The sequence below is a fragment of the Silurus meridionalis genome, chromosome 8, assembly GCF_014805685.1.
Source record: "Silurus meridionalis isolate SWU-2019-XX chromosome 8, ASM1480568v1, whole genome shotgun sequence".
Lineage (NCBI taxonomy): Eukaryota > Metazoa > Chordata > Actinopteri > Siluriformes > Siluridae > Silurus > Silurus meridionalis.
In genome coordinates this window covers 26,824,379-26,849,161 of record NC_060891.1, presented here as the reverse complement: position 1 = coordinate 26,849,161, position 24,783 = coordinate 26,824,379, and the positions used below count along the sequence as shown (strand labels likewise).

Sequence of the window (24,783 nt, the reverse complement as noted above, 5' to 3'; positions counted from 1 at the left end):
ACAGAGCAGTTAATACAGAGCAGTGTGTAGAAAGCGATATATAGAAAGCAGTGTGTGGAAAGCAGTTCATACAGAGCAGTTCGTATAGATCAGGTCGTAGTGAACGGTTCGTAAAGAGCGGTTCATACAAAGCAGTGTGTAGAGAGCGGTTTATACAAAGCAGTGTGTAGAGAGCGGTTCATACAGAGCAGTATGTAGAGAGAAGTTCATACAGAGCAGTGTGTAGAAAGCTGATCATACAGAGTAGTATGTAGAAAGCGGTTCATACAGAGCAGTGCTTATATAGTGGTTCATACAGAGCAGTGTGTAGAAAGCTGATCATACAGAGCAGTGGGTAGAGAGCTGTTCATACAAAGCAGTGTGTAGAGAGCGGTTCATACAAAGCAGTGTGTAGAGAGCGGTTCATACAGAGCAGTGTGTATAAAGCTGTTCATACAGAGCAGTATGTATAGAGCGGTTCATACAGAGCATTGTGTAGAGAGCTGTTCATACAGAGCAGTGTGTAGAGAGCGGTTTATACAGAGCAGTGTGTAGAGAGCGGTTTATACAGAGCAGTGTGTAGAGAGCGGTTTATACAAAGCAGTGTGTAGAGAGCGGTTCACACAGAGCAGTGTGTAGAGAGCGGTTCATATAGAGCAGTGCGTAAAAAAAACTCTCCCTTGAAGGACAACTTTTACTCTCTCAACATCCGGACACTTTGTTTCTCCAAACGTTCAGATGAAATACTTATTTCACCAAAGGTGTTCTTCACTGGGCAGGTCGTTCCATGATAAATATCACTCCAGACCACTGTTTGTTCTTCAAATAACACATACAGAACCTGTTGTACGGTGAAGTCGGTTCCAATAACCTGCAGCCCAGACAGAGTTGCATGGTGTTGAAGTATTGAAAGGTTGCCATGTTGGTTCCTTTTACTTTGCGGAATAAGTCTCCAACCTTCCCTGCTCCAAAACAACCCCAAACTCTTAAATGTCCACCTCCATTTGTGAGTGTGGGGGTGAGGCAGTCTGATCACATCTTTTCTTTTCTCTTTTCTTTCCCTTTTTTTGGGCCAATCACTAATTTCACATTAGGCTAATCTGCACACAGCTTGGACCCGTCCCTCGACTTTCGGGCGTAATTAAGGATCCAAAAATATCTAATTCCTTTCAGACCTAATTAACCCACAGGCTTTACTCTGTGTGTGTGTGTGTGTGTGTGTGTGTGTGTGTGTGTGTGTGTGTGTGTGTGTGTGTGTGTGTGTGTGTTTGAGTTTCTTTCATTCTTGGGCTACAATTGTATTATTATTATTATTATTATTAAATATTATTATTATTATTATTATTATTATTATTATTATTATCCTGAGGTGTACTGAACACGAGTGTGTAATATACAGTGTTTGACACTGAAGACTCCTTTGTTTAACATCTAGTTCAAAGTCTTCTTACTGAGAACTTCACCATTTGAAACACACGTTTATGTTCTTTTCCGTGTGTATGGAGCGTATATTCCGTGTATTGTAACAGGGATGTGGGCTGAGACTCATATGAACAATAAAGGGTGAAGTTGAAGCAGACCATTGGTGTTAGCAGTGTTAGCATCAATGCGCTATGAAGTGTTAGTGTTCATGTAATCAAAATCACTCCCTCTGTTTCTTTACTTATTTCCTCTCCTGTTCTGCCCTATCTCTCTCTCTCTCTCTCTCTCTCTCTCTCTCTCTCTCTCTGATTCACTTTCTTTACTCTATACCTTTTCCATCCTTATCTGTCAATCTCTCTCTCTTACTTGTAACACGCCTTTACTTAAATTTCCCCATCCCGATCTGTCTCTTGTTCTCTCACTGACTCGCTTTTCTTTTCTCTCTCTCTCTCTCTCTCTCTCTCTCTCTCTCTCTCTCTCTCTCACACACACACACACACACACACACACACACACACACACACACACTTCCTGAAGGAGTTTGAACGAGGGATTACAGTGAGCTACTTTTGCTCACAAGCTCTCATCGGAAGCTTTAATACTCCAGCTATTGTTTGAGAATTAATAAGATGGGAAGAAATAGTAAGAGAGAAAGACATAGAGATCGGGGAAAAAGGGGGATCACAATGAGAGACATGCTGAAACGAAAGAAAGAAAGAAAGAAAGAAAGAAAGAAAGAAAGAAAGAAAGAAAGAAAGAAAGAAAGAAAGAAAGAAAGAAAGAGGTAGCTAGATAGTGATGTCTAGACAGGAATAAGGGAATAAAGAATGAGTGTGGTATAAAACTGGACGAACAAAGGAAAAACAGAGAATGGAAGAAAGATTTAAAAAGTAGTGTATAAAACTAATGAGTGTTATAAGAAAGAAAGTGTGTATGTGTGTTTGAGTGAGTGAGAAAGAGAGAGAGAGAGAGAGAGAGAGAGAGAGAGAGAGAGAGAGAGAGAGAGAGAGAGAGAGAGAGAGAATGAACGTAAGATATTTGAAGGTGAATCCGACTTCAAGACATTGAAGTCACCTGGAGAGTTGAAAGGAAAAAAGTGTTAGAAGAAAGAGATGAGAGAGCGAAATTGAGAAAAAGAGAGAGAGATAAAGAAAGAGAAACGACGCGGAGTCATTAAGGCTCAGAACGTTAGTGTGAGCGTGAGGTCACGATGCTCTCGTTAATAATATCACACACACACACACACACACACACACACACACACACACACAGGACTAAATGCCCTACCACCAGGGGTTGCCAAAGTTTTTCTGTAAGGACCAAATAATTGTTCCTTTCTTTAATAGGGAACGGGTCGAGCTGTAACAGAAAATACCATCAGTCAGAGTGACCACCATTTTATTCTGGAGATTTTATTATGATTAAATGTATTTATTTTGCCTCCTAATGCTAATTTATTATTTTGTTGTGCACCATACAGACAAATAAGCATCACTTTTCCAGCGCTTATTAAAAGAACATTATTACTATTATAATCACGTTTTTTCATATTTACTGCGATTAAAATCAAAATATTTATTTACTTTGTAACACATATGCATGTGGTTGGTGGGCGAATCTAACAAATAATTAGGTTACGTTAATAACTAGGGGTCTGATCGGACTTGACGATAAACGATTAATCAACCGATAGTTTTTAAGATGGATACTGAAAATAAACAAACGATCCATTCAAAATAGTGAATGAAAAAATATTAATATATTAATTATGAAATATAATTATATAATTAATACATTATAATTAATAAGTACATTATATCGCAGCACATTGTGTCAGTGATTCACCTCTAGAGGCCGCTCTCGTAACAACAGCGGACCGGAAGCTACCGGACCGGAAGCTATCGGTACAGATTTTTGTTGATTCTAGCGATCAACTATCGGCTCACTGAAATCCTAGAAAGTGTCTCTGTCGTTTACTTTTCCACCAAACAAAGCTCAGATCTGACTCTGGAATCATGTCAAACTGGACTCAGATTAATCCTGCACACAGCAGGAGACAGAGACATAGACAGAAACAGTGGATGAATAAAAAAAAGAGATGAGGTAAAAGAGAGGTTATGCAAATATTGAAAGAGAAAAAAAACAAGAAACGACAGGAATAATCCTGTGTATGATTAAATATAAGAATCTGGCTTCGGATCAGAAACAATAGAGTCCAATCTCACAGAGACGGAGAACTGGAGGGCAAGAGAGATCAGACACAGATGCAGAGAGAGAGAGAGAGAGAGAGAGAGAGAGAGAGAGAGAGAGAGAGAGAGAGAGAGAGAGAGAGAGAGATGGACATCTGACAGATGACACATGAGAAAAATTAAGTCTTTCAGAGATCATACAAAAGTGAGGAGAGAGGCCTGTGTGTGTGTGTGTGTGTGTGTGTGTGTGTGTGTGTGTGTGTGTGTGTGTGTGTGTGTGTGTGTGTGTGTGTGTGTGTGTGTGTGTGTGTGTGTGTGTGTGTGTGTGTGTGTACCCAGAGGGGGCTTGTTTTAGAGTGTGAACAAGCTGCCAGTTAGCAGAATGACTCAACTGGGGCAGAATGCCTTTTCCAGCCAGTTTAACACCTGCAATACTTAACTTTATCATTACGCCACACACGGCATCTGTGCCAACATACACACACATACACACACACACACACACACACACACACACACACACACAGACACACATGATGTGAAGATCTGATCATTTTATTAATGTACTTCTTTGAAATTCGTTCATCAAAACAAACAAATCTTTTTTTTTTTTTTTTGTCATTTAGTTCATATCATCAGAAATAAATCAAAACGTTACAATAAGCCGATTTCCCAACACGTCTACACACACACACCCACTTTAACTGTAGTTACAATAATGAAAATATGACAATGCAGCTATGGGAGTCACATGATAAGAGACCAGAGGACTCATACGATAAACTACTGGATTCCGTTCCCTGCACATAACCTACAGAGATTTTGCGATGCTTTGCTCATGCACATCCAGTAGAAAATAAATGAATCACTCTTTGAGACGACTTGTTCTTCTGAGTCGCGTTAAAGACTCGTTCAAAACGAACAAATCGTTCATGAACGACCCGTCACTAACACACACTCTTCCCACTCACACTCTGCCCTCCGTCCCCGCAGAAACACCTTATATTTCTCATGTGTATCTCTCTTTCTGTCTCTTATCGCTTACATTATAGCAGCTATAAACTTAGATTCCCTCACTAGCTAATTCCTCCCTCATTCCAGAAAGTTCCAAATATCACCATATCTCATAGTTAAAGGGGTAGCGCAGTTGTTAAAATGTGGCTCAAAAGGTTGTGAGTTCAAATCCCAGCACTATAAGCTGCCACTGCTGGGCCCCTGAGCAAGGCCCTCACTGCTGAACTGTATTAAAAGTAATAAGACACTTGGAAGTCGCTCTAGAAAAGAGTTTTGTGTTAGAACGTCCTTGTTTGACATCAATTAAAGGACTACAATACAGCGAATCGTATTTGGACAAGCGAAAGAATGAACTACAACACCGCGGAAACTAACAAACAAAATCATTCAAGTGCTGCAGGAGCATTTCAATGAGCATTAGAGGTCCATGGACTTCAAAAAATTGATGACAGTCGGATAGTTTACGGCTCCTTCCTTTGTAGCTACAAATTAATAAAAAGTATTCTATCGGTAATAAATGTACACATAGGCCTAGCGATCTGCAGTTTAACAGAACTCTAGAGATGTCGAGGTTTCCTCCCGGGTAATGACGCATCCGTGAGCCGTGTACGTCGTTCAAAGTCTTAGCAAGCAAGATATGAATCAAACGATTTTCCGTCGACATTTTACACCAGTTTCATAAGTGCTTTCCAACTGAGGATATTCAAAGAAGAACGACTTGCACAAGATATCGACCCTCTGGGCCGAGCACCCCAGCAGGCCACACAGTCCGAGACGAACGGTGGAAGCTGTACCAATAAAGCCATCAAGCATAAACTTTTTAGCATCGATTTCGTCTTCGAGGAGCATTCTCCCGACAAACAATTGTACCTCCTTTGCTTGACTGACCTTTCTGATAAAGACACCCCCAAAAATAGCTTCTTTATTTCCTCCCTGCCATCCCCAGCAGACATGGCTCGGTGTGGATGTTGCAACCTTTTAGCCAGTTTGCTTCAGAGCGAAGGGACATAAATCTCCCCGAGCGTGTGCGTCACAGAGGTCCGCATTGATAACGGCTGCCAAAAACAGCAGCCGGATGGATGGCCTGCGCTATTCTCTGCATTGTGTGTTTATCACAGGCGAAGGAGCCCATTAAGTGGCGTGAAAACACAGATGCATCAGAACCAAAGCGCTCCAGGTCGTGGCGGCACATGCTGGTAGTTAATCCTATCCGACACGCTCGATGAACACAAACCGAAACTAATTGGCGCCGTAACGATGACGGACCGATGCAGGGTTATGATACAAACTGCCAGCGATCTTTACACTCTGCACCCATCCCTTAATAAATTAGCGAAAAATTAATAAATCATACCAAGTGTAATGTGGACTCTGGCTTTGTTATTAGAATCAGCCTGCAATTAACATCAATTGAGTGATTGATTTATAAACCCCCCCATTTAGCTCGAGATGTTTATCCGCGATGATATTAGAGCAATTATCAACTGACACATCTAAACACCTTTTAACAAACCTGTAATTAGCATAAGTGGGTGGATCATGATTGCTCATTTGTATGGACTTTGATGACATTTGAGTATGAGAATAAATAACATGCAAAAAACAATAGACCTTGGCAAATTTTAAGACACATTAGACATTGCAGTTAAGTTTTGCCGAGGGGTCCAAGCATCACTTCAGCTTCTTCCAGCCTCTGTAAAAAAGTTTTCAAACCCTCTCAGTTTCTGAACGCCACAAATCTGACCTCGAAGCTGTCCATAGAGTGACTCCTCAAGCCCTTACGAACCCCACTTATTAACAGTTACCCTGAAGTGGCCCTCTCTGCCCCCCGCTAGTGCACTTAAAATTGATCGAGTGTATCTAATCCGCTACTACTAGCCAGGCTGGACATTAAATAAATGCAGGTCAGAAGCACTGGAGCTTTCTTCTGAGTCAGCACGAGTGAGCGTTTTTTTTTTTACAGCATTAATCTCAGCCCTCTCTGCTTTCCCTGATGTGTCACACTGATAGCCAATGATAGCCCCGGTAAGTGGTCATCTCTCCAGAGTGCCACCAAAGCCTGTGGGACTATTTATGAGTGGCCCTAGAAGACCACACAGAGCGCCGATGTGGCTAGTCTGCAATAAAATCAATGGTTTTCAAGATGCTGGATTTTGTCATCCATATTGATGTTGTCATTGTTCAGCCCTTCGCCAGAGGTTTGTAATCTTGTAGTTCTTGACCCCATTATGTAACTTCAGGCTGCAGATTTATTTTCTCACATCTCACCTCTGGACCTTCTTTTTCTGCTAAACTCTGGAAAGATGCTGAATTATCTTTTATTGTAGACGGGGTTCCTAGACATTTTTCATTTTTAAAATTCAATACTTTTCAAGACTCAAATATGCAGACCTCAAATATATGCAGATATTTAAGCCCATATTTAACATCTCAAATTAACTTTCTTTTGGCTTCTCCCATTAGGGGTCGCCACAGCGGACCATCCGCATGTTTGATTTGGCACATGTTTTTACGCTGGATGCCCTTCCTAACGCAACCCTCCCCATTTATCCAGGCTTGGGACCGGCACTAAGGCTTGTGCAACCCTAATGGCTGGGGTCGGTTCCCTGACCGCGGATTGAACCTGGGCCGCAGGGGTGAGAGTCCAGTGCCAATCTTTTGGCAATGCTGAAAGTCTGCTCCTAATTCCACAATAAAAGCACCTTTTTGCCATGTTCACACTAGAACTTTTTACCTTTGAAAACGCATATTTTTCTCTCTGTTTTGTCCTTCCGTCCACACTGAGGCGACGTTTTCAGTCAATGAAAATATACTTTTTGAAAACGCTCTCTAAAGTGGATAAATGTGAAAACTGTTTTTTTTCTGGACTGTGCTTCCAAACATGATAACGCATTTTTAGTAGCTGCCGCGATGTTTTAAAGCGACGGAAAGTAAATAAACAGTAGGCAGAAATCGTGCGGATCGAAGCGACTTTTTGTTACATGTTTCCGTGTGGATGAGTAACTTTTGGGGAGATAATGAAAACTAAAGTATGGACAAAGAGATGTTTTCAAATGTATCCGTATTATTGTAGATGCCTATGTTTTATAATTTTTATTTTCTACAAATTCTTAAATTTAATATTTAAAAAAATTTACAGATCTATAGAAGGGAAATTTGGGGTGTGACGGTACACAAAAATCACGGTAGGTACATCAGTTTTAAAGTCAAGATTACATTTTATTTGGGTACGGTTGTGGGGGGAATACAAAAAAAAAATTACTTGTCATTTTATTTATTAATGCAGTTTATTTTATTTATTATACAGTTTACATTTTTAAAACAATTTCATATAAATATAATAAATATAAATAAAGCACTAAAATCAAATTTCATACTTTTTCATACTTTTCCAAAATGCGTAGGAACCCTGTGTAGATCAAATATTATTACGGTCCAACTTAATTTACTCTTCATTGGTCGCCAAATTAAAACCAATCAAAACCGCTCACCGGAACAAGCCTAGCATGCTAGTTAGTTCAGATTCAGCAGTATCCGTGAAGCTGACTCGATTAACAATGGTGATGTATAAAGCCACAGATAGAACGGGGGAGTCAGATATTTTCCATTCAATCTCTTTATCTTCACTCGCAAATAAGAACTTTGAACTCAACAATATTTGTTTTATTCATTTTTTTTTTACTTGCCCACAAATTTGAGTCCAGACTGGCTAGGCAGTAAAAAAGCCCAATGAATTGCTGGTGGGAGTGCTTTTTAAAAGCATCACTATTTCGCCCACCCTGCAAAAATTGTGCACTAAAGGTTGAATTGCACTGGTTAAGTTCAAAAAGTGTAATCGGTTTTGCTCGTTTCCTTAGAAGCTTTCATGGTCCTGACTTTCCTTTTATACACCTCCTCCACCAGTACAACACTTCATGCATGCCCAGGTCAGAATAGATCCTTATTTTCTGGAGGGAACGATCTATCGCATTCAACGATCTGAATTTTGCTAGTTTTTTGCCCACTACGTAAAAAAATTACTTTTTAAAACAGTTGCTTCTCAGCTTGGATATTAATTCATAGTTCTTATGTACAAGAGTCAGAAAATCACAGACAGCTATTTCAGTAGTCCATCTATCTCAAGATGCCTATCTCAAGCAATGAGAATGAAGTGGAGCTTAAATAAAGATCGGTGGTAACAGTGATGTATTAGTGCATTTGTGTAATCAATGTTAATCAATATGGCTGACTGCATGCAATAATTGTAAATCCAACATTGGGGTATTGAATCTTACTGGTAATGCGAATCAATCTATGACACTATGTTACTGCTCTTAACATTTTATCATTAAAGACACAAACACGATTAGAAAGTCCTTCTGCAGGAGCAGGACTGCTGTATAAGCGATTACCTTTTGTTTGTTAAAAAATAATTGTAAATGCACTGCCATGGCTCTATGCCAAAATAATTTTAAAAAATTACAAAAAAGTAACACGCTATTATAAAATCTTATTGCTTCACTGACCTGAAGATAATGGCAAGGCCTCATAGGGGACTTGAGGTCTTGAGGCATCATAGGTTTCTCGAGGTTGAGCGAGGACTTGCGGTAGGCCTCTTTGGCCTGGCTAACAGTCAAAGTGGACCAAGAGCTCCGCTTCATGAACTTTCCCTCAGGACCCAAGGCCATGCCTTCACAAGCCGAGCACTTCACGTCATTGTTGCTTTTGGAGGTCTTGAGCGAAAGATCTCCAAAGTGACCTGGGACCGATTCTGGGTAGCAGTGACTTATGTGGTCCACATGGTGCCGACTCATGACGCTGGGAGTCCGGTAGGTGCTGTCACTGTCGAGGTTATCATCTGAGCTCCACCACCCGGCGATCCCTGAGCGGTGTTTGGAGTCTGCTTTGCGCTCTTTGCTCTTGCTCCTCTTGCTGTGTTTGTGGTGGCCGTGATGGTGTCCGTGATGATGGTGGCCGCTTTCCGAGCGTGAGTCTCCTTTGGTGCCGTTCATCTTAGAAGAGCCTTCCAGAGAGTGTGACTTGGTGAAGAGCTTCTGCACAGAGTGCACCAGGTGGCGGATCCGACCTGGACTCTCATTCCGCTGTTCGCTGCTGGTGGTAGCGGTGGATGTGCGCTGGTACTGCAGTGTGTGGAATCCATCACGGTGGATGGGCAGCTGCTTCTCAAATTGGTCCAGAAGGTTGGCAGGTATGCGGTTCATTTTGCCAGAACTGGAAATGTTTCCGGCACCACCTCCTCCTACTCCGCCCCCTCCAACAAAACCACCGCCACCACCGCCCCCACCACCACCACCTCCACCACCACCGCTGTGTCCAGTGGTGCCATCCTCCCGCAAACTCTCATGATGTGAACTGTAATGCATCCTGGGAAATGTGCTGCTGGAAACGTGGTCAGAGGCCATGGAGACAGGCATCACCATGCACTCCGAATGGATGGAGCTGCGCGGTGAGCAGCGGTGGTGGTCCATGGGGCAACTCTCAGTGGGGCTAAGCAGGTAAGATGATCGTGAGTCGGGAGCACCATGCTGGAGGTGGTCGAGAGAGTGGTCGCAGTCTGTCAGGCCACAGGAGTGTCCAGGTGTGATGTTTAGCTGGGGACGACCACCTGATAGACCTTTCATATTCCTAGGAGGGGAGGGGTAGCTGTCTTCATCGAAGTATTGGATGGGGGACCATGAATATGGCTGGTCTGCAAATGAAAAGAAGAGACAAAGAGAAAATGGGTCAAAACTCTCCTGTACGTTTTGTTCTTTAGCTGTTGACTGGATTTCTGCTTTAGCATAAAGTTATGATTTGGCTAACTAAGAATTATTCTTGGATCCCCCAATGCTTTGGATGTACAAGGGCACAAAAATTCTTTCAAACAAATGGTCTCATAATCCTGGCAACGAATTTGAAGACATGGCTATCAATGGAAACAGCCCCAAAAGTAAAATACAACATTTAAAAAAAACATGTTTAAATTATTATCTGCTTGTCCAGTTCACTTACAAGCATCAGATCTTGGCATACACACAATTATACAAACTTTGTAATTGCTTTTTTTTTTTAAATGACAACATATCAAGAACGGGAGCTGAGCCTTTCCGAAGCGCTTCCATGTACAGTACGTCAGACAGGGAACATTGTTAGCATTTCCATTTGTCCAATGCAAAGCAAAATAATAATCATTTTAACACCGTGGTGCCATCCATCAAAGCCGGCTTTGCTTGGAGAGTACTTTGAGGAACGTCGGGACTCGTCCTTGGCAGGCAACACTCAGATTAAAATTACATTTGCAAGAATTTTTCATCAAGGACAGATAAGAGGACTTTTAATCAAAAAGAAACAGTATCATGTATCAAGTTTAAATCTTTCTGAACTCTTTTCTTTTAAGCCATTACAATTTCACACTTGTTCATGCTTGTTTTAATGGATACGAGAAGAGAATTAGAGAGTCAGGTGATGGGGAATAGATTTTTTAAGGGGGTGTTCTGCATTTATGTCCTATCAATAAACAGCACCTCATCAATGATTGAAGTGTATGATGAGGTTTCCTTTGGAGTCTGGTTCCTCTCAAGGTTTTTTTCTTGCCACTGGCTGCTGATTAGGAATAAACTTACAATTATAAAGAACGTATTTTATATCTGTTATATCTCTGTAAAGCTGCTTTGAGAAAATGTCTATTGTAAAAAGCGCTTTACAAATAAAAACGAATTGGCCTGAATTGTTTTAGAGTAATAATGATGGAGAAGGGAACACCATTTTGGCTTGAAAAAGTTTACTGAGATGCTAAGAATTCATTTTCAGCCATACTTAGCCACATATGGGTCCCTTAACTCTGTTTAAAAACTGAATATTTCATTAAGTGCCTTCATGCTCTGTCACCTCTTGAACATCTCGTCTCAGTGGAGGTGTATATTAAAAAAAGATTCTGCACTTTTTAAAAAGATAATTAGCATACTCACTGGAGCATGGCATCTTTTGTATTGTATGCAAATCTCCAAATTAAGTCAATGTAAACAAACATGAGTCAAGAATGACCGAAATCATAAAAGACACACCTGGTGTAACAATTTGAAGCCGTTTTCGGCATTTCGATGCGCAACGTAGCGCATAGGCGGGGGGTCGAAGGGTTGTCAAGCGAAAGAGCAATCACGGCACGGCAATCCTTAAGCTCTGACCACAGTGTCCACTTTAAGGGTCAAAGCCCTACGGATAGATTTGCTATTTTGTTGCTTCTACTCTCCGAACCCAGACTAAGTACAGAGGACATTTTGTCCTCTTTATCGTATTAGCATTTAAATGGCAACACATCCACCTCAAACAAGTCTGACAGATACAAACTTCTGTCCTCCTTTGACTCTGGTAACAGGACTTGAAAAATAAAGTTAATGGATAATCAGGGAAGGAACTGCTTTTAAAACCAAAATTACATAACCTTCAGAGGTTTCGAAGCCTCAGTGCGAAAGAAGAATATAATATCGCAAGAATCTGTTGTTCGGCGTTGATAAGGCGCTGCAAATGGAGCAGTGGCAAATCGTAAAAGCGACAGCGCTCTATTAACAATAGCAGATTTGAATCGTGCTGACACGTGAGATGTTTCCTTATCTGCCCACATCCGGCTATCTACAACATCTACTACAATTGATTATTTCTGGCAAGTGGTTGGGCAAATCAATTACAGTTAAATGTGATGCTTATTGTGTAAGCCTAAGTTTAATTATTTTAAAACAACATTCATTTATAAGAAGCACTTTATCCTCGTGCATACTGTATCATGTTGGATCTGGAAGATAGTTCGCTTTTATGTCATTGCTTCAGACAGACAGTAAATCATCAATTTACTTAAGTGCCTTCTGACTTCTAACGCAGAGCCCTTTCACACAAACACGCCTTTGCAGTGAAAAAAATTATAAAAAATGAAATAAAGCCAGACGTTCTTTTCCTGTTGTGTCTACAGCTCTGCCTCTGCCATGTTAATCTGTATTCCATGTAACTCTCAGGACACGCCTCGGTCTCCGTAGCGTTGCGAAACGTCATATTTACGTAGCAGCAGCGGTGCTGAGAGAACGCCTTCAAGAAACAGTGTAGCAATCGATCTACATATTAAATATTTCTTACAAATTATTGTTCACTTTCTAAATAATAAAAGTTTAGAATATATACACAATACCCAAAAACAAGTGAACACCAAGTTACCAAAAGTTAGTCCCCCATTTGAAGTTTTAATAAGATCCACTCTTCTGGGAATGCTTTCTGCCAAATATTAAAGATTTATAAAAAATAAAAAAGAGCAACTCAGTAAGAACTTTGAGGATGGATTTGGACTGTAATTAATATCAAAAGTCTGCTACAATGAGCTCAGGACCACAGTTTGCAAAAACAGATTGGCATTTAAGTGCCCATTACTGAACACCTCAACAATGATAGAACTGTAAAGAATGGATTGTAACGAATGTTAAGGATGAGGTTCCCTTTTGAGTCTGGTTCTTCTCAAGGTTTTTCCCCATGGAGTCTAAAGGGAGTGTTTGATTCACCACTGTCACCACTGGCTCACTCATTATTAACAAACTTATAGACACTAAACTTATACATTCCAATTGTATAATCTATTTATCTCTAAAGCTGCTTTGGGACAGTGTTCATTGTTAAAAAATGCTCTACAAATAAAGCTGAACTAAACTGAATCGATTTTAGAATGTGGCCCTGGGGATTTGTGTTCATTCAGCTACAAAAGGTCAAGTTCTTCCACTCTAGATCCACCACATTACAGTATGTCTTCAAAGAAATGTTAAAAAGAATTTCTAGACAATTCAGTGCTTCCAAATTTGTGGCAACACCTTGGGAAGCCCCAAATATAAGTGTAATTGTCAGGGGGTCTGGGGATGTAAATAAATAGACATACTGTCAAGTAGAAATGAGGGTTATAGCACTAGCAACAGCAGAAGCATGTTGAAGGAAATGAAGCACCAGACACAATAGGCCTGTCAGGGAACAGCCTGCCACGCCTTCCCTCAACACTCCACACGCTGGTAGTCTATCACCGTCATACTAAGTACCAGCACCTGGCGCTCATTACCTACTCGGCCCTATATAAGCCCCTGCCATTCCCACAGTCAACATCTGTTCTACTATTTCATTAAGGAGAACATACCAGGACTACTCACGTGGAGTCTTTCTTCTCATGAGAACTTTACCGATCTCAGAGTTTCCGAGACCGTATGGACTTGACCTTTCCTAAGGTTTCCTCGCATTATAGTGACTTTTATAGTACTACTGCTCGGTATAGATGTATGTGAGTTTGTTGAGTGCCGTCATTAAAAACCCTCGAACTCTGTTACTTCGGTTTTTGATTGCATCTCTACGAACCCTGACAAGGCCATTGTTAACAATGACATTCTGAAGCTACAACGGGGGAAAAATGTTTCCTGTATGGCAGTTGTACAGATTAAACCAACGTTTTATGTCTAAATTGTGAGTCATGGCAGCACTGGACAAGAATTTGCATCTTGATCACCCACGATATTTTCCACCAAGTTATTATTTTAGCCAAAGAAAAAATTACAGAAAATAATAGCATGATTTCATACTTCTGTTCGGATGTTAGCCCACAGAAAATGAACAATGATTAGTCTGCACCATTCCTCCCCAAAGCCCCGCCCAGCAGAATAGTTTTTCACCTCTCACCTCACACTACTTTCAGTTAGGCACATTTTAGCATTTTAGATTTTTCTGTTTTGGATTGTTGTGCAGCAGCTAACAAAAGCTTATTTAACCAATATAACATTTCATTCCACTTTATTCAACTGCCGTTACAACTTGACATGTGTGACGAATCGTTTTTAAGCCTATCAAAGCTTAGTGCTTATGTGTCTGTAGCGATGCTGCTTTTAGCACATTAAAGGCTGTGGCTAATTTCAGTTTACCCTCCACACACCCTGCTTCTCCTCAGTCCTCAACAAGTGCCCCAAAGCAGTCCCATCTTCTGGCTGTTTCAGCCCCAGTTCAGGCAATTAGCGGTTTTAATAATGACGCTTCATTCCAGCTAATATTAGCTCATTAGCCAATGCGTGCTTTTAGTTAAATATGCCACTCATTTAAACCTTCCTGGTATCGCACATGACCATGGCTGGAATACTCTGTTCTTCGGGATGCATGCTTCTGTTTCCCATGTCGTAAATATACCACTGCCAATGAGAGCCACGTTTTTATATCGTGTATTTTTTAATCTAATCAAATCAAAGGTTTTTTTTTATATAGCACCTTTTATAACCAGATTTTTACAAAGTGCTTTACAATAAAAGTACTAACTAAACAAAAAGAGCATTTAAAATGACTATATTTAAGCATTTAAAAGGAGGTGGTAGCTCAGTGGTTAAGGCATTGGGCTTTGGATCAGAAGATCACAGGTTCAAATCCCACCACCAAGCTGCCACTGCTGGGCCCTTGAGCAAAAGCCCTAAAAAAAAAAAAAAAACCCTCCCCTGCTCAGTTGTAAGTCGCTCTGGATAAGGGCGTCTGCCAAATGCCGTAAATGTAAATGTATTCATATTAGGACTCTGAAACAAACAGTTAGCCAGTGCAGCGAAGCCAAAACAGGAGGTTGATATTTTAACGACTATTGAACTATTTAACAATTAGGTTCCAGGTTACTTTATAATTTGTTAAAAAGTAATAAAATGCGGGGGAAAAAATTATATATATATATATATATATATATATATATATATATATATATATATATATATGCAATAAAAGTGGAAAAAAGTAACTATTTATATAATGTTTAAAAATAGAGTTTAAAAATAGACTTGATAAACTGATTTTGGGTCACAGAAACTGATTTCTGATTGGGGTCACAACCTCGATTGGCCACCTATTATTTGTTCCATCACACACTAATATAATTGGTTGGAACCGTCCCTGTTCATGGCAGTACAGAAGATGTTGCTAATTACTGTCGATAGACTGAGGGTACATGTTGACATCTAAAAGTGATCTCTGCGACCTTTTCACGACTATTCCTAAGTGACCCCACATTTTGTTTGCAGAGGTTGGAAATTCCAAGGTGCACAAAACATTAAATAAAACAACAGAGTTCAATTGATGGATGTGCAGTTAAAGAAGGTTCCAGCTGAAAGTTGGTCAGTAGGTCAAGAGTTATCAGTCAACCAGCTGAGGAGGATCACAGGGAGTAGAAAGGTGTGTATGCCTAAAGGAGATCAGAGAGATAAGAAGTGGTGAGGTGGTAAAGGGTATTAAAAGCGAGCAGCAGGATTGTGGAATCAGTCTGGTATGTGATGGGCAGGTGGTGAGGCTGAAATAAGTGTGGGTTTTTTCTGTGTTTTTGGTGTTTCAAAGCCCAGTTTTAGCTCTCGTCTCTCTCCTTTTTATTGGCGATTGAAACAGAGCACATCCAGCTCCACCATCCAGTCACGAACCGCCGCTCGACTACACGCCCGCTAACGTACACATAGTTTATACATTATGGCAGAGTAAATTGCTCTGTTTTGCTAAATTATGTACTGTAATTTATTCAATTATTAACAAATTACAATACACTACCCCATACCAACAGCCATTCTTTAAGATTCCCTAACCCTAAACCCTAACACCTAAAACTCAAACCCTAACCCTACAAACTAAACCTAACCCTAACACCTAAAACTCAAACCCCAACCCTACAAACTAAACCTAACCCTAAACCCTAAAACTCAAACCCCAAAACCCTAACCCTACAAACTAAACCTAACCCAACCCCTAAAACTCAAACCCTAACCCTACAAACTAAACCTAACTCCAAACCCTAACCCTTAAAACTCAAACCCCAACCCTAAACCCTAACCCTGAAACTCAAACTCTAACCCTACAAACTAAACCTAACCTTAACCCTAACCCTAAAACTCAAACCCTGGCCTACAAACTAAACCTGGCCCTAAAACTCAAACCCCAAAACCCTAACCCTGCAAACTAAACCTGGCCGGACCCTAAAACTCAGGCCCTGGCCTACAAACTAAACCTAATCCTAACCCCTAAAACTCAAACCCTAACCCTACAAACTAAACCTAACCCCAAACTCTAAAACTCAAACCCCAAAACCCTAAACCTACAAACTAAACCTAACCCAACCCCTAAAACTCAAACCCTAACCCTACAAACTAAACCTACTTAAACTCTAACCCTAACCCTACAAACTAAACCTAACCCTAAACCCTAAAACTCAAACCCCAAAACCCTAACCCTACAAACTAAACCTAACCCTAAACCCTAAAACTCAAACCCTAACCCTACAAACTAAACCTAACTCTAAACCCCAACCCTTAAAACTCAAACCCTAACCCTAAACCCTAACCCTTAAAACTCAAACCCTAACCCTTAAAACTCAAACCCCAAAACCCTAACCCTACAAACTAAACCTAACCCAACCCCTAAAAGTCAAACCCTAACCCTACAAACTAAACCTAACCCTAAACCCTAACTCCCTAAAACTCAAACCCTAACCCTGAAACTCAAACCCTAACCCTACAAACTAAACCTAACCCTAAACCCCAACCCCTAACACTCAAACCCTAACCCTAAACCCAAACCCTTAAACTCAGGCCCTGGCCCTACAAACTAAACCTGGCCGGACCCTAAAACTCAAACCCTAACCTACAAACTAAACCTAACCCTAAACCCTAACCCTTAAACTTAAACCCCAACCCTACAAACTAAACCTAACCCTAAACCATAACCCCTAAAACACAAACCCTAACCCTAAACACTAACCCTTAAAACTCAAACCCTAACCCTAAACCCCAACCCTTAAAACTCAAACCCTACAGGCTGAACCTAACCCTAACCCTAAAACTCAAACCCCAAACCCTAACCCTAAAACTCAATCCTAACCATAGAAACTAAACCTATCCCTAAAACCCTAAAACTCAAAACCTAACCCTAAAACTTAAACCCTAACCCTACAAACTAAACCTAACCCTAAACCGTAACCCCTAAAACACAAACCCTAACCCTAAACACTAACCTTTAAAACTCAAACCCTAACCCTTAAAACTCAAACCCCAACCCTAAACCCTAACTCCCTAAAACTCAAACCATAACCCTAATCCCTTAACCTAAACCCTAAACCCTAAAACTCAAACCCTAACCTTACAAACTAAACCTAACCCTAAACCCTAACCCCTAAAACTTAAACCCTAACCTTACAAACTAAACCTAACCCTAAACCCTAAAACCCTAACCCTAAACCTTAACCCTAAATCTTAACCCCAGGAGTCTTAAAGGGACAACCTGTATATGGTTATATATATATATATTTATATATATATATTTATATATATGTTTTTAGTGTACTTATCAGCTCCCACACATTTTTACTCTGCCCAGAAAGTTTATATTTATTTGCTATACATTTATAAACTTATATATTACATGTTGTACATATATTTGCATATTTATCTGCACTTATGAATCTATCTATCTATCTATCTATCTATCTATCTATCTATCTATCTATCTATCTATCTATCTATCTATCTATCTATCTATCTATCTATCTATCTATCTATCTATCTATCTATCTAATCACTTTAGCAATAAAAGCTGGGCCACCTGGTAAATATATAATCTTCAGACTATTGCAACAATATGTGCCACTTTATCCAACCTCATGTACAGTGTGACGAGGGTCATGAACAAAGAGATGGACACGAATGCTTGATGATCCATTTTCTCAAAGGTTAAACACGGTCTCCTAGAAAAGCAGAGCTTTTATTACAAAATCAAAAATGTGGGAAATCATGTACTTAACCCTCAGAGAAGCAGTGATGGTGAGACCGTCTGTTTGATTTGAGTCCGAGTCAGTAGATAAAGTGGACATGGCCAGCAGTGCTTCAGTGGTAATGGATTTTCTAATTCGTGTGGGTTTTCTGGACGGAAAGAAATTGAAGGAGGTGTGACGGTCCGCTATGAGGTGATCTCTCTTCTTGGCAAGTATCGGTAAAATTCCTGCAAGGTGGACGCAAGCTGAAAGTGTTTGCTTAAACAAAGAAAAGAGATGAAGAGACATAGGCCTTGAATGTGCGGCGCAGTGTCGGCGAGAAGAAGGCATCTTGGAGGAGAGGTACATCATTTACAGGGGAGAGTTTTCTTCAACATCAATATGACCTTTAAGATGTAGGCTGGGAAACGGACTAGTGCAAGAAAACACCTGACCAGATTCACAGGTTTTGGTTCTTGCCAAAGCTACAAGCAAGGAAAGAATGCTAATCAGATTGTGAGCTAGCATTTCATTCCAACTAGCTTTTTTTGTCTTTGGGTATTGGTTTGATAGTATGTAGGGCTAAGTATCAGCTGCAACCTCTACATGTAGGAGGATCTCTCCAGATTGCCAGCATTATTTCGTGGTACAGTCTGCTCTGAAAGGTCTTCAGTCTTTTAAGACCACACCAACTTATAGATCACCACCTAGATGCTGGTAATGAGTTCCCAGGTGTACAAGGTGGTATCAAAGTCTCAAAGCAGCTTTACAGAACGTAAGAATTCGAGTAAATGTTGTGTATTTATCTCTGATGATTGTGACTAAGGCAAGAAAAAACTCCCTCAGATGAATGAGGAAGAAACCTTGAGAGGAACCATCATGAACAAGTTGCTGAATGGTTTCAAAATGTTTTCAAGTTTGAGCTCGTTCAAGGTTTCCTGCTCTCTTGTCTTCTTCCAGCGATGTTTTTCCACTCATGAAACACCTCGAACAACTCGTCCCCTGGTCGTCGCGTGTCAAACATACGTGTCAAACGTCTCTGTAGCAGATTTGTCCAGTTTTACGCAAATTCCGATATTTTACATTTTGAACTTGCTGTCTACGATGAAATTGCAGACGTGGTAACACACGTGGTCAGAATAGCACCAGTAACACCACTAGTCTCAAAGTTTTATTTTTTGTTAATTTTTTATCATTTTATTGTTTGTTTTTTTAATAACTTATTTACATTTGTGAACATCAACAGTTTACATGTTTAAAACAATTTTAAATAAAATGCCTGCTTGGTTAAATAATATATAAAATTATATTTTATAAAAATAAAATGTGAAAAAATAAAATAGAATACATCAAATTAATGCAATACACACTTTTATTATATTGATTAAATTAAACAGTTGATTAAATTGGCACAAATTAAATTTATTAAATTAGATTTAATAAATTGAAAACTTTAATTAAATAGTTAGACCCCATTCGGGTAATACAGACGTGTGTGTGTGTGTGTGTGTGTGTGTGTTTTATATGAAGTATTACATTTTCTAAATATATGTTCTACGGAACATTTATACATAATCATCATTTATTTACTTCCTCAATATGCGGAATTGTCAGAAATTCTTGAAGCTGGATAAAAAACGCAAAAGAATCCATTTTGCCTGACTGGCGTAAAAAACGATGGCAGGAACTGGCAGCAATTTCGTGCATGGGCAAAACAAAATAAACGAAATAAAATAAAAATGTATTTCTGCGCACTACAAATCGTATTTCCAGTACACAGTGAGTAACTGCAGTGACACTGCGCTAACACTCGTTTCTTTTTTATACCCCTGATATTGTTGTGTGTTTTCAAGTTTAATAATAATAAAAAATACAGTGACACTGCTCTCAATATGCGATGCGGAGACTAAACAAACTTCCGGTCACCCACTTAATACGTTCATAAGAGATCTCTGGACGTAAAAACGATTGCATTCGGTACACGTGCGCTCAACCAAAAGCCCTGTACCGAACTGGATCTGTGCGAATACGTGTACCGTTACACCCCTAGTGGTCACAGAGCAAAACAAAAAGCAGCTCAGGCCACTCTGAATTCTCCTAGAAACCATCTGTTCTGGAGTGCCAATGTCTATGTGAGTCCTTTCACGTCCAAAGGACAAAAGTCAAAAAAAGGGAGTGTGAATAACCTTCTCAAAAACAGACCCCACACCTGCAGGGCGACTATTTTTTATTTCGCTTAAATAATTAATCATTTACAGCACGACACCTTCACTGCTGCTTTTGCTCTTCATGATCGGCCTCATGCAAGTTCTGTGAGATGACACAAGTGTCCCTGAGGCCATTTTGGCTCATGTTGCATCAACGGTTCTGGAGAAAAGCTCCACAGCTCTCCTAGCTGGACACGGATAGCCTTGAGCACTTTGTTTTGCTGTTCCCACTTCCTGTGGCATCTGTATTCCCTCACAGCTGAATTTTAACTTCTGTGGATGATGCAATGGATGATAGCCACAACAGAGATAAGACTAAATAAACACTGCATTTAAAAATGCTCTTCTCCAAACGTCTGCTCATCTCAAAATTGCGATCCTGCATTATTATATTTTCTAGACTGAACATTTCTGATTAAACCAAACAAGATCACTTTTACGAAGCTTAGCGGATAAAATCCCTCAGGAAAGATTCTTGTGATAAATGTCGAGAATCTTAATCTACCTTTTTTTTTTTTTTACCTGTTCTATGCTGTAAAATTAATTATTTTCCAATTATGTCTGAGGAACTCAAGGTCAATCCTGATGTATCTCCTACTAAAGGTTCTAAAGATAATATCTTTATGTTTAGTGAATATAAATGTGTTCCTTATAACTGTATGTATATCACTAATGCGTGCCCAAGTGGTGACTGTGGTGAAGGAAAAACTCCCTGAGATGATAAGAAAGAAACCTTTAGAGGAACCGGACTGAAAAAGGAACCGGGCCTCACCCTCACCCTCACCACCGAATGTCCATTCATTACAGTTCTCTAGAGTGAAACTAAGGTACTAGTTTGTAACTTGGGGCTTTGTATCCAAAAGGTTTGAATGATCCCAAAAACTCTTCCAGCATGATGGTGCCCATGTGCACATAAAGCTTCAAGTAGACCATGCTGTTAGGTTGAAATGGAAGAACTTGTGTCCTGCACAAAGCCTTGACCTCCTCAACTTTCTCAACCCCTCTAAACACCTTTAGAATGATCTGGAACTGGAGACTGAAGTCCTCTAACATCAGTGTTTGATCTCACTAATGTTTTCTGTAGATGAATGAACATAACTCCACACGACCACAAGCCAAAATCTAGTGTAAACCCTGAAAGAATGGACCTCAACAAGTGAGGAATAAATTTGGAATGAGATGTTCAGGAAACACAGAGTACGCAGGTTCTAGAATGTCCTTGCATAGCAATCGTATATATTAGCATAAGCTCAAGCTTCAGGATGAAATCAGACTGTAATTCAGTTTCGGTAGGAAGTTTCTATTTTTCACAACAGTTGTGTCCAGCTGTGCTGCCAAATCGACCCAAAACTACAAATCTAATAATAGTGTTGGATTAGATTAAAAGTGAAAGCTAACACTATTCTTGCTAATTATCTGTCCAATGGACTGGAGAATAAAAACACAAAATCTTGTGGGACTTATTACAAAATAAACCAGGTGTATAATACAATATATAGAAGAAGAGTGGAGGGTTTTAGAACACCAAATGGAGACTAAATGTTGAATGGGATGTTCAAAACTGATTAGATTTCGATTCGATTTCACACAACGCAATACGACTCAATGGAAAAAAAATGCTGCTCTGCAGTTCAATACGGTACAAATAGTTCAATTTATTTCTTTGGTTCAGACAGATGGCAAATCATCAATTTACTTAAATGGCTATTGAGTTCTAACGCATGGTCCTTTCACAAACACGCCTTTGTAGTGCAAAACAGATACGAAAAAGAAAAAGATGAAATAAACCCAGACGTTCTTTTCCTGTTGTGTCTGCAGGAAGTTACAGCTCTGCCTCTGCCATGTTATTCTGTATTCCATGTGACTCTCAGGACACGCCTCCGTCTCCATAGTGTTGCGATACGTCATATTCATGTAGCACAGAGAACACACTCGAGAAACAGTTTATTCAACGAGAAATCGATCTACAGATCAAATATTTACAAATGATTGGTCACTTTCTGAATAATTAAAGTGTAGCGCATCTATTAAAAATTATATATAAATAAATCGATGCAAATATGTTAATAAACAATGCATCGCGATACAAACGCCACCTTTTATCCGATGCACTTTTTTAAATCCATGCATCACATCGTTACCTTTTATGAAAAAAAATACTGAACATTATCACAGCCGATTATGAGTTTGATTCACAATGGAAAGAATTAAAAAATTGTGAAAGAAGTCATGACACTTATATGACTTATTTTGAAGCAAGAATCTGATCAACTGAATTTACGAGGAATAGCAGACTTTTCCAATGAATCTCCTTTAATCATGAAAAAATCTTTTTTTGTTACTTAATTCATTCTTATTGCTTATTGTTCGAATTATGAGAATGAAATTACGCACAATATGACAGGAAAAAAAAGAAATAAAGACACTTCTCATTGATTAGTTAGAATGAAATAAAATTGAGACAAAAACAATGGCACTAGATTTTGTATTAAAGAAGAACATGAACATATTCTGTTTTTTATATATTCGATATCTTCATCAACTCATCTAGCTGTCAAATCCTGTCTTTCGCTTTTATGCATCTCTTTCTCTCCCTCTCCGTCTTTCTCTCGGCACAGAGAGTACTCTGGATGAACTTTGAATGCTTTGACACAGGCACTACGCTGACAGCTCCAGGTACTGAAGAAGAAAGAAATCTCCACGTGACCATTTTTTCCTCAATGATGTTTTTCCGGGGGGAAAAAACAAGTAAAACATGACGGATTTTTACACTAATAACAGAAAAGGCTGCAGCAGTAAACGCTGTGATTTCAAGATCCTCATTAGAGACAAAAAGACAGAAGAAAGATCAGATCGCTTGCAAAAAAACAAGTGTTTCATGGGTTCTTCCAAAATGGTTTGAAGGAACCTGTGTGTCCTGAGCAGACGTCTCCTGCTAAAAAAATAGGGATGGTGAAGATAAGCCCTGGCATGAGAGAGGTACACTATATGAGCATACATTTACATTTATCCAAAGCAACTTACATTTATCCCATTTATTTAACTGAGCAGCGATGGGGTCAAGGGCCTTGCTCAGGGGCCCAGAGGTGGCAGCTTGGTGTGGCTGGGATTTGGACTCACAACCTACAGATCCAAAGTTTCTATGCTCTAACCACCTCCCCTTTTTGAACATCCCATTCCACATCTAGCCTATATTCGCTGTTATAATAACCTCCATTCTTCTGGGAAGATGTTCCACTAGATGTTGTGGAGATTTGTGTGAGATTTGTTCAGCCACAAGGGTGTTAGTAAAGTCATGTACTGATGTAGGTGAGAAGGTGAGGCCTGGGGTACAGTCGGTGTTCACATTCATCCCAAAGGTCTTCAATGGGGTTGGAGATGTATAGTAGGAGATCTTCCAGTCTAACAAAGCACACTTTCATATCCTAATTAATGCGAAAGGAGCATTTCATTCATTAGACGTCCTAAACAACTGTGTGCCTCCAACTTTGTTTTGGGGAAGAAAATCAGGTGTCCGAATACTTTTGGGAACACAGTATATTTTAGACAAAACGAAATCCAGAAAACCGAACATCTCCAAGAGGAGCATTTTTCCTGTCTGCTTGGGTGTGAGAACTCGTACGCTAATTAAACGCTAATTCAGATGTCTCCTCGTGCTCGCCGTGGTCTCGTTAGCAGGAGAGGTTTCAAAGTAAATCCCGGTTTTACAGTGTTGTGAATTACATTCCAACCCACGCGGTACAGAAAAAGCATCGGGGGATCCGTAACACTTGCGCGCTTCAGCAACCCCGAGCGTCCCTGGATGCGAGCGCAGTGCAACGGCTTCCTAGGCATCGGAAAATCCTTTATGAGTGAAGCGCTTACACAACATCCAAGGACACGTTCGCACAGGGCTTTACATCAGAGTCACGGTTACTACGGTAACCGTTGCTTAAAACTGCGCTTTATCAGGCATTCAGAGACTCACATCTTTATGTAAAAAGAAAAAAAAAAACCCGGCCACACTATTAAACAGAGGCCTTGGCTCGAAACCACGGGCCAGAAAAAAACCGAAGTGTGCTCCTCTCACACACATCCAGACCTTCTGGTAAAGACCTACAGAGCTGAATATCTGCTCAAGGCAACACTTTATACACCAACGGGATCATGGATAAAAAACCTAATCATGATTTTTAATTGATTTCTCACATTCTAAAATGTATTTCTGTATTGGAATGGATATGGGTAGTTTGGC

The 24,783-nt window shown here is 39.9% G+C and overlaps 1 protein-coding gene across 4 annotated transcripts in view; it reads right to left on the bottom strand.

The window, feature by feature from the left end:
* Positions 1–24,783, bottom strand: part of dlgap2a (discs, large (Drosophila) homolog-associated protein 2a) — a 261,204-nt gene that overhangs the window by 75,567 nt on the left and 160,854 nt on the right. For all 4 annotated transcript variants that reach the window (XM_046855466.1, XM_046855468.1, XM_046855467.1 and 1 more), the window contains one exon: positions 9,110–10,293. In XM_046855466.1, the coding sequence (XP_046711422.1) occupies positions 9,110–10,293 (1,184 nt within the window). The remainder of the gene's footprint in view (positions 1–9,109; positions 10,294–24,783) is intronic.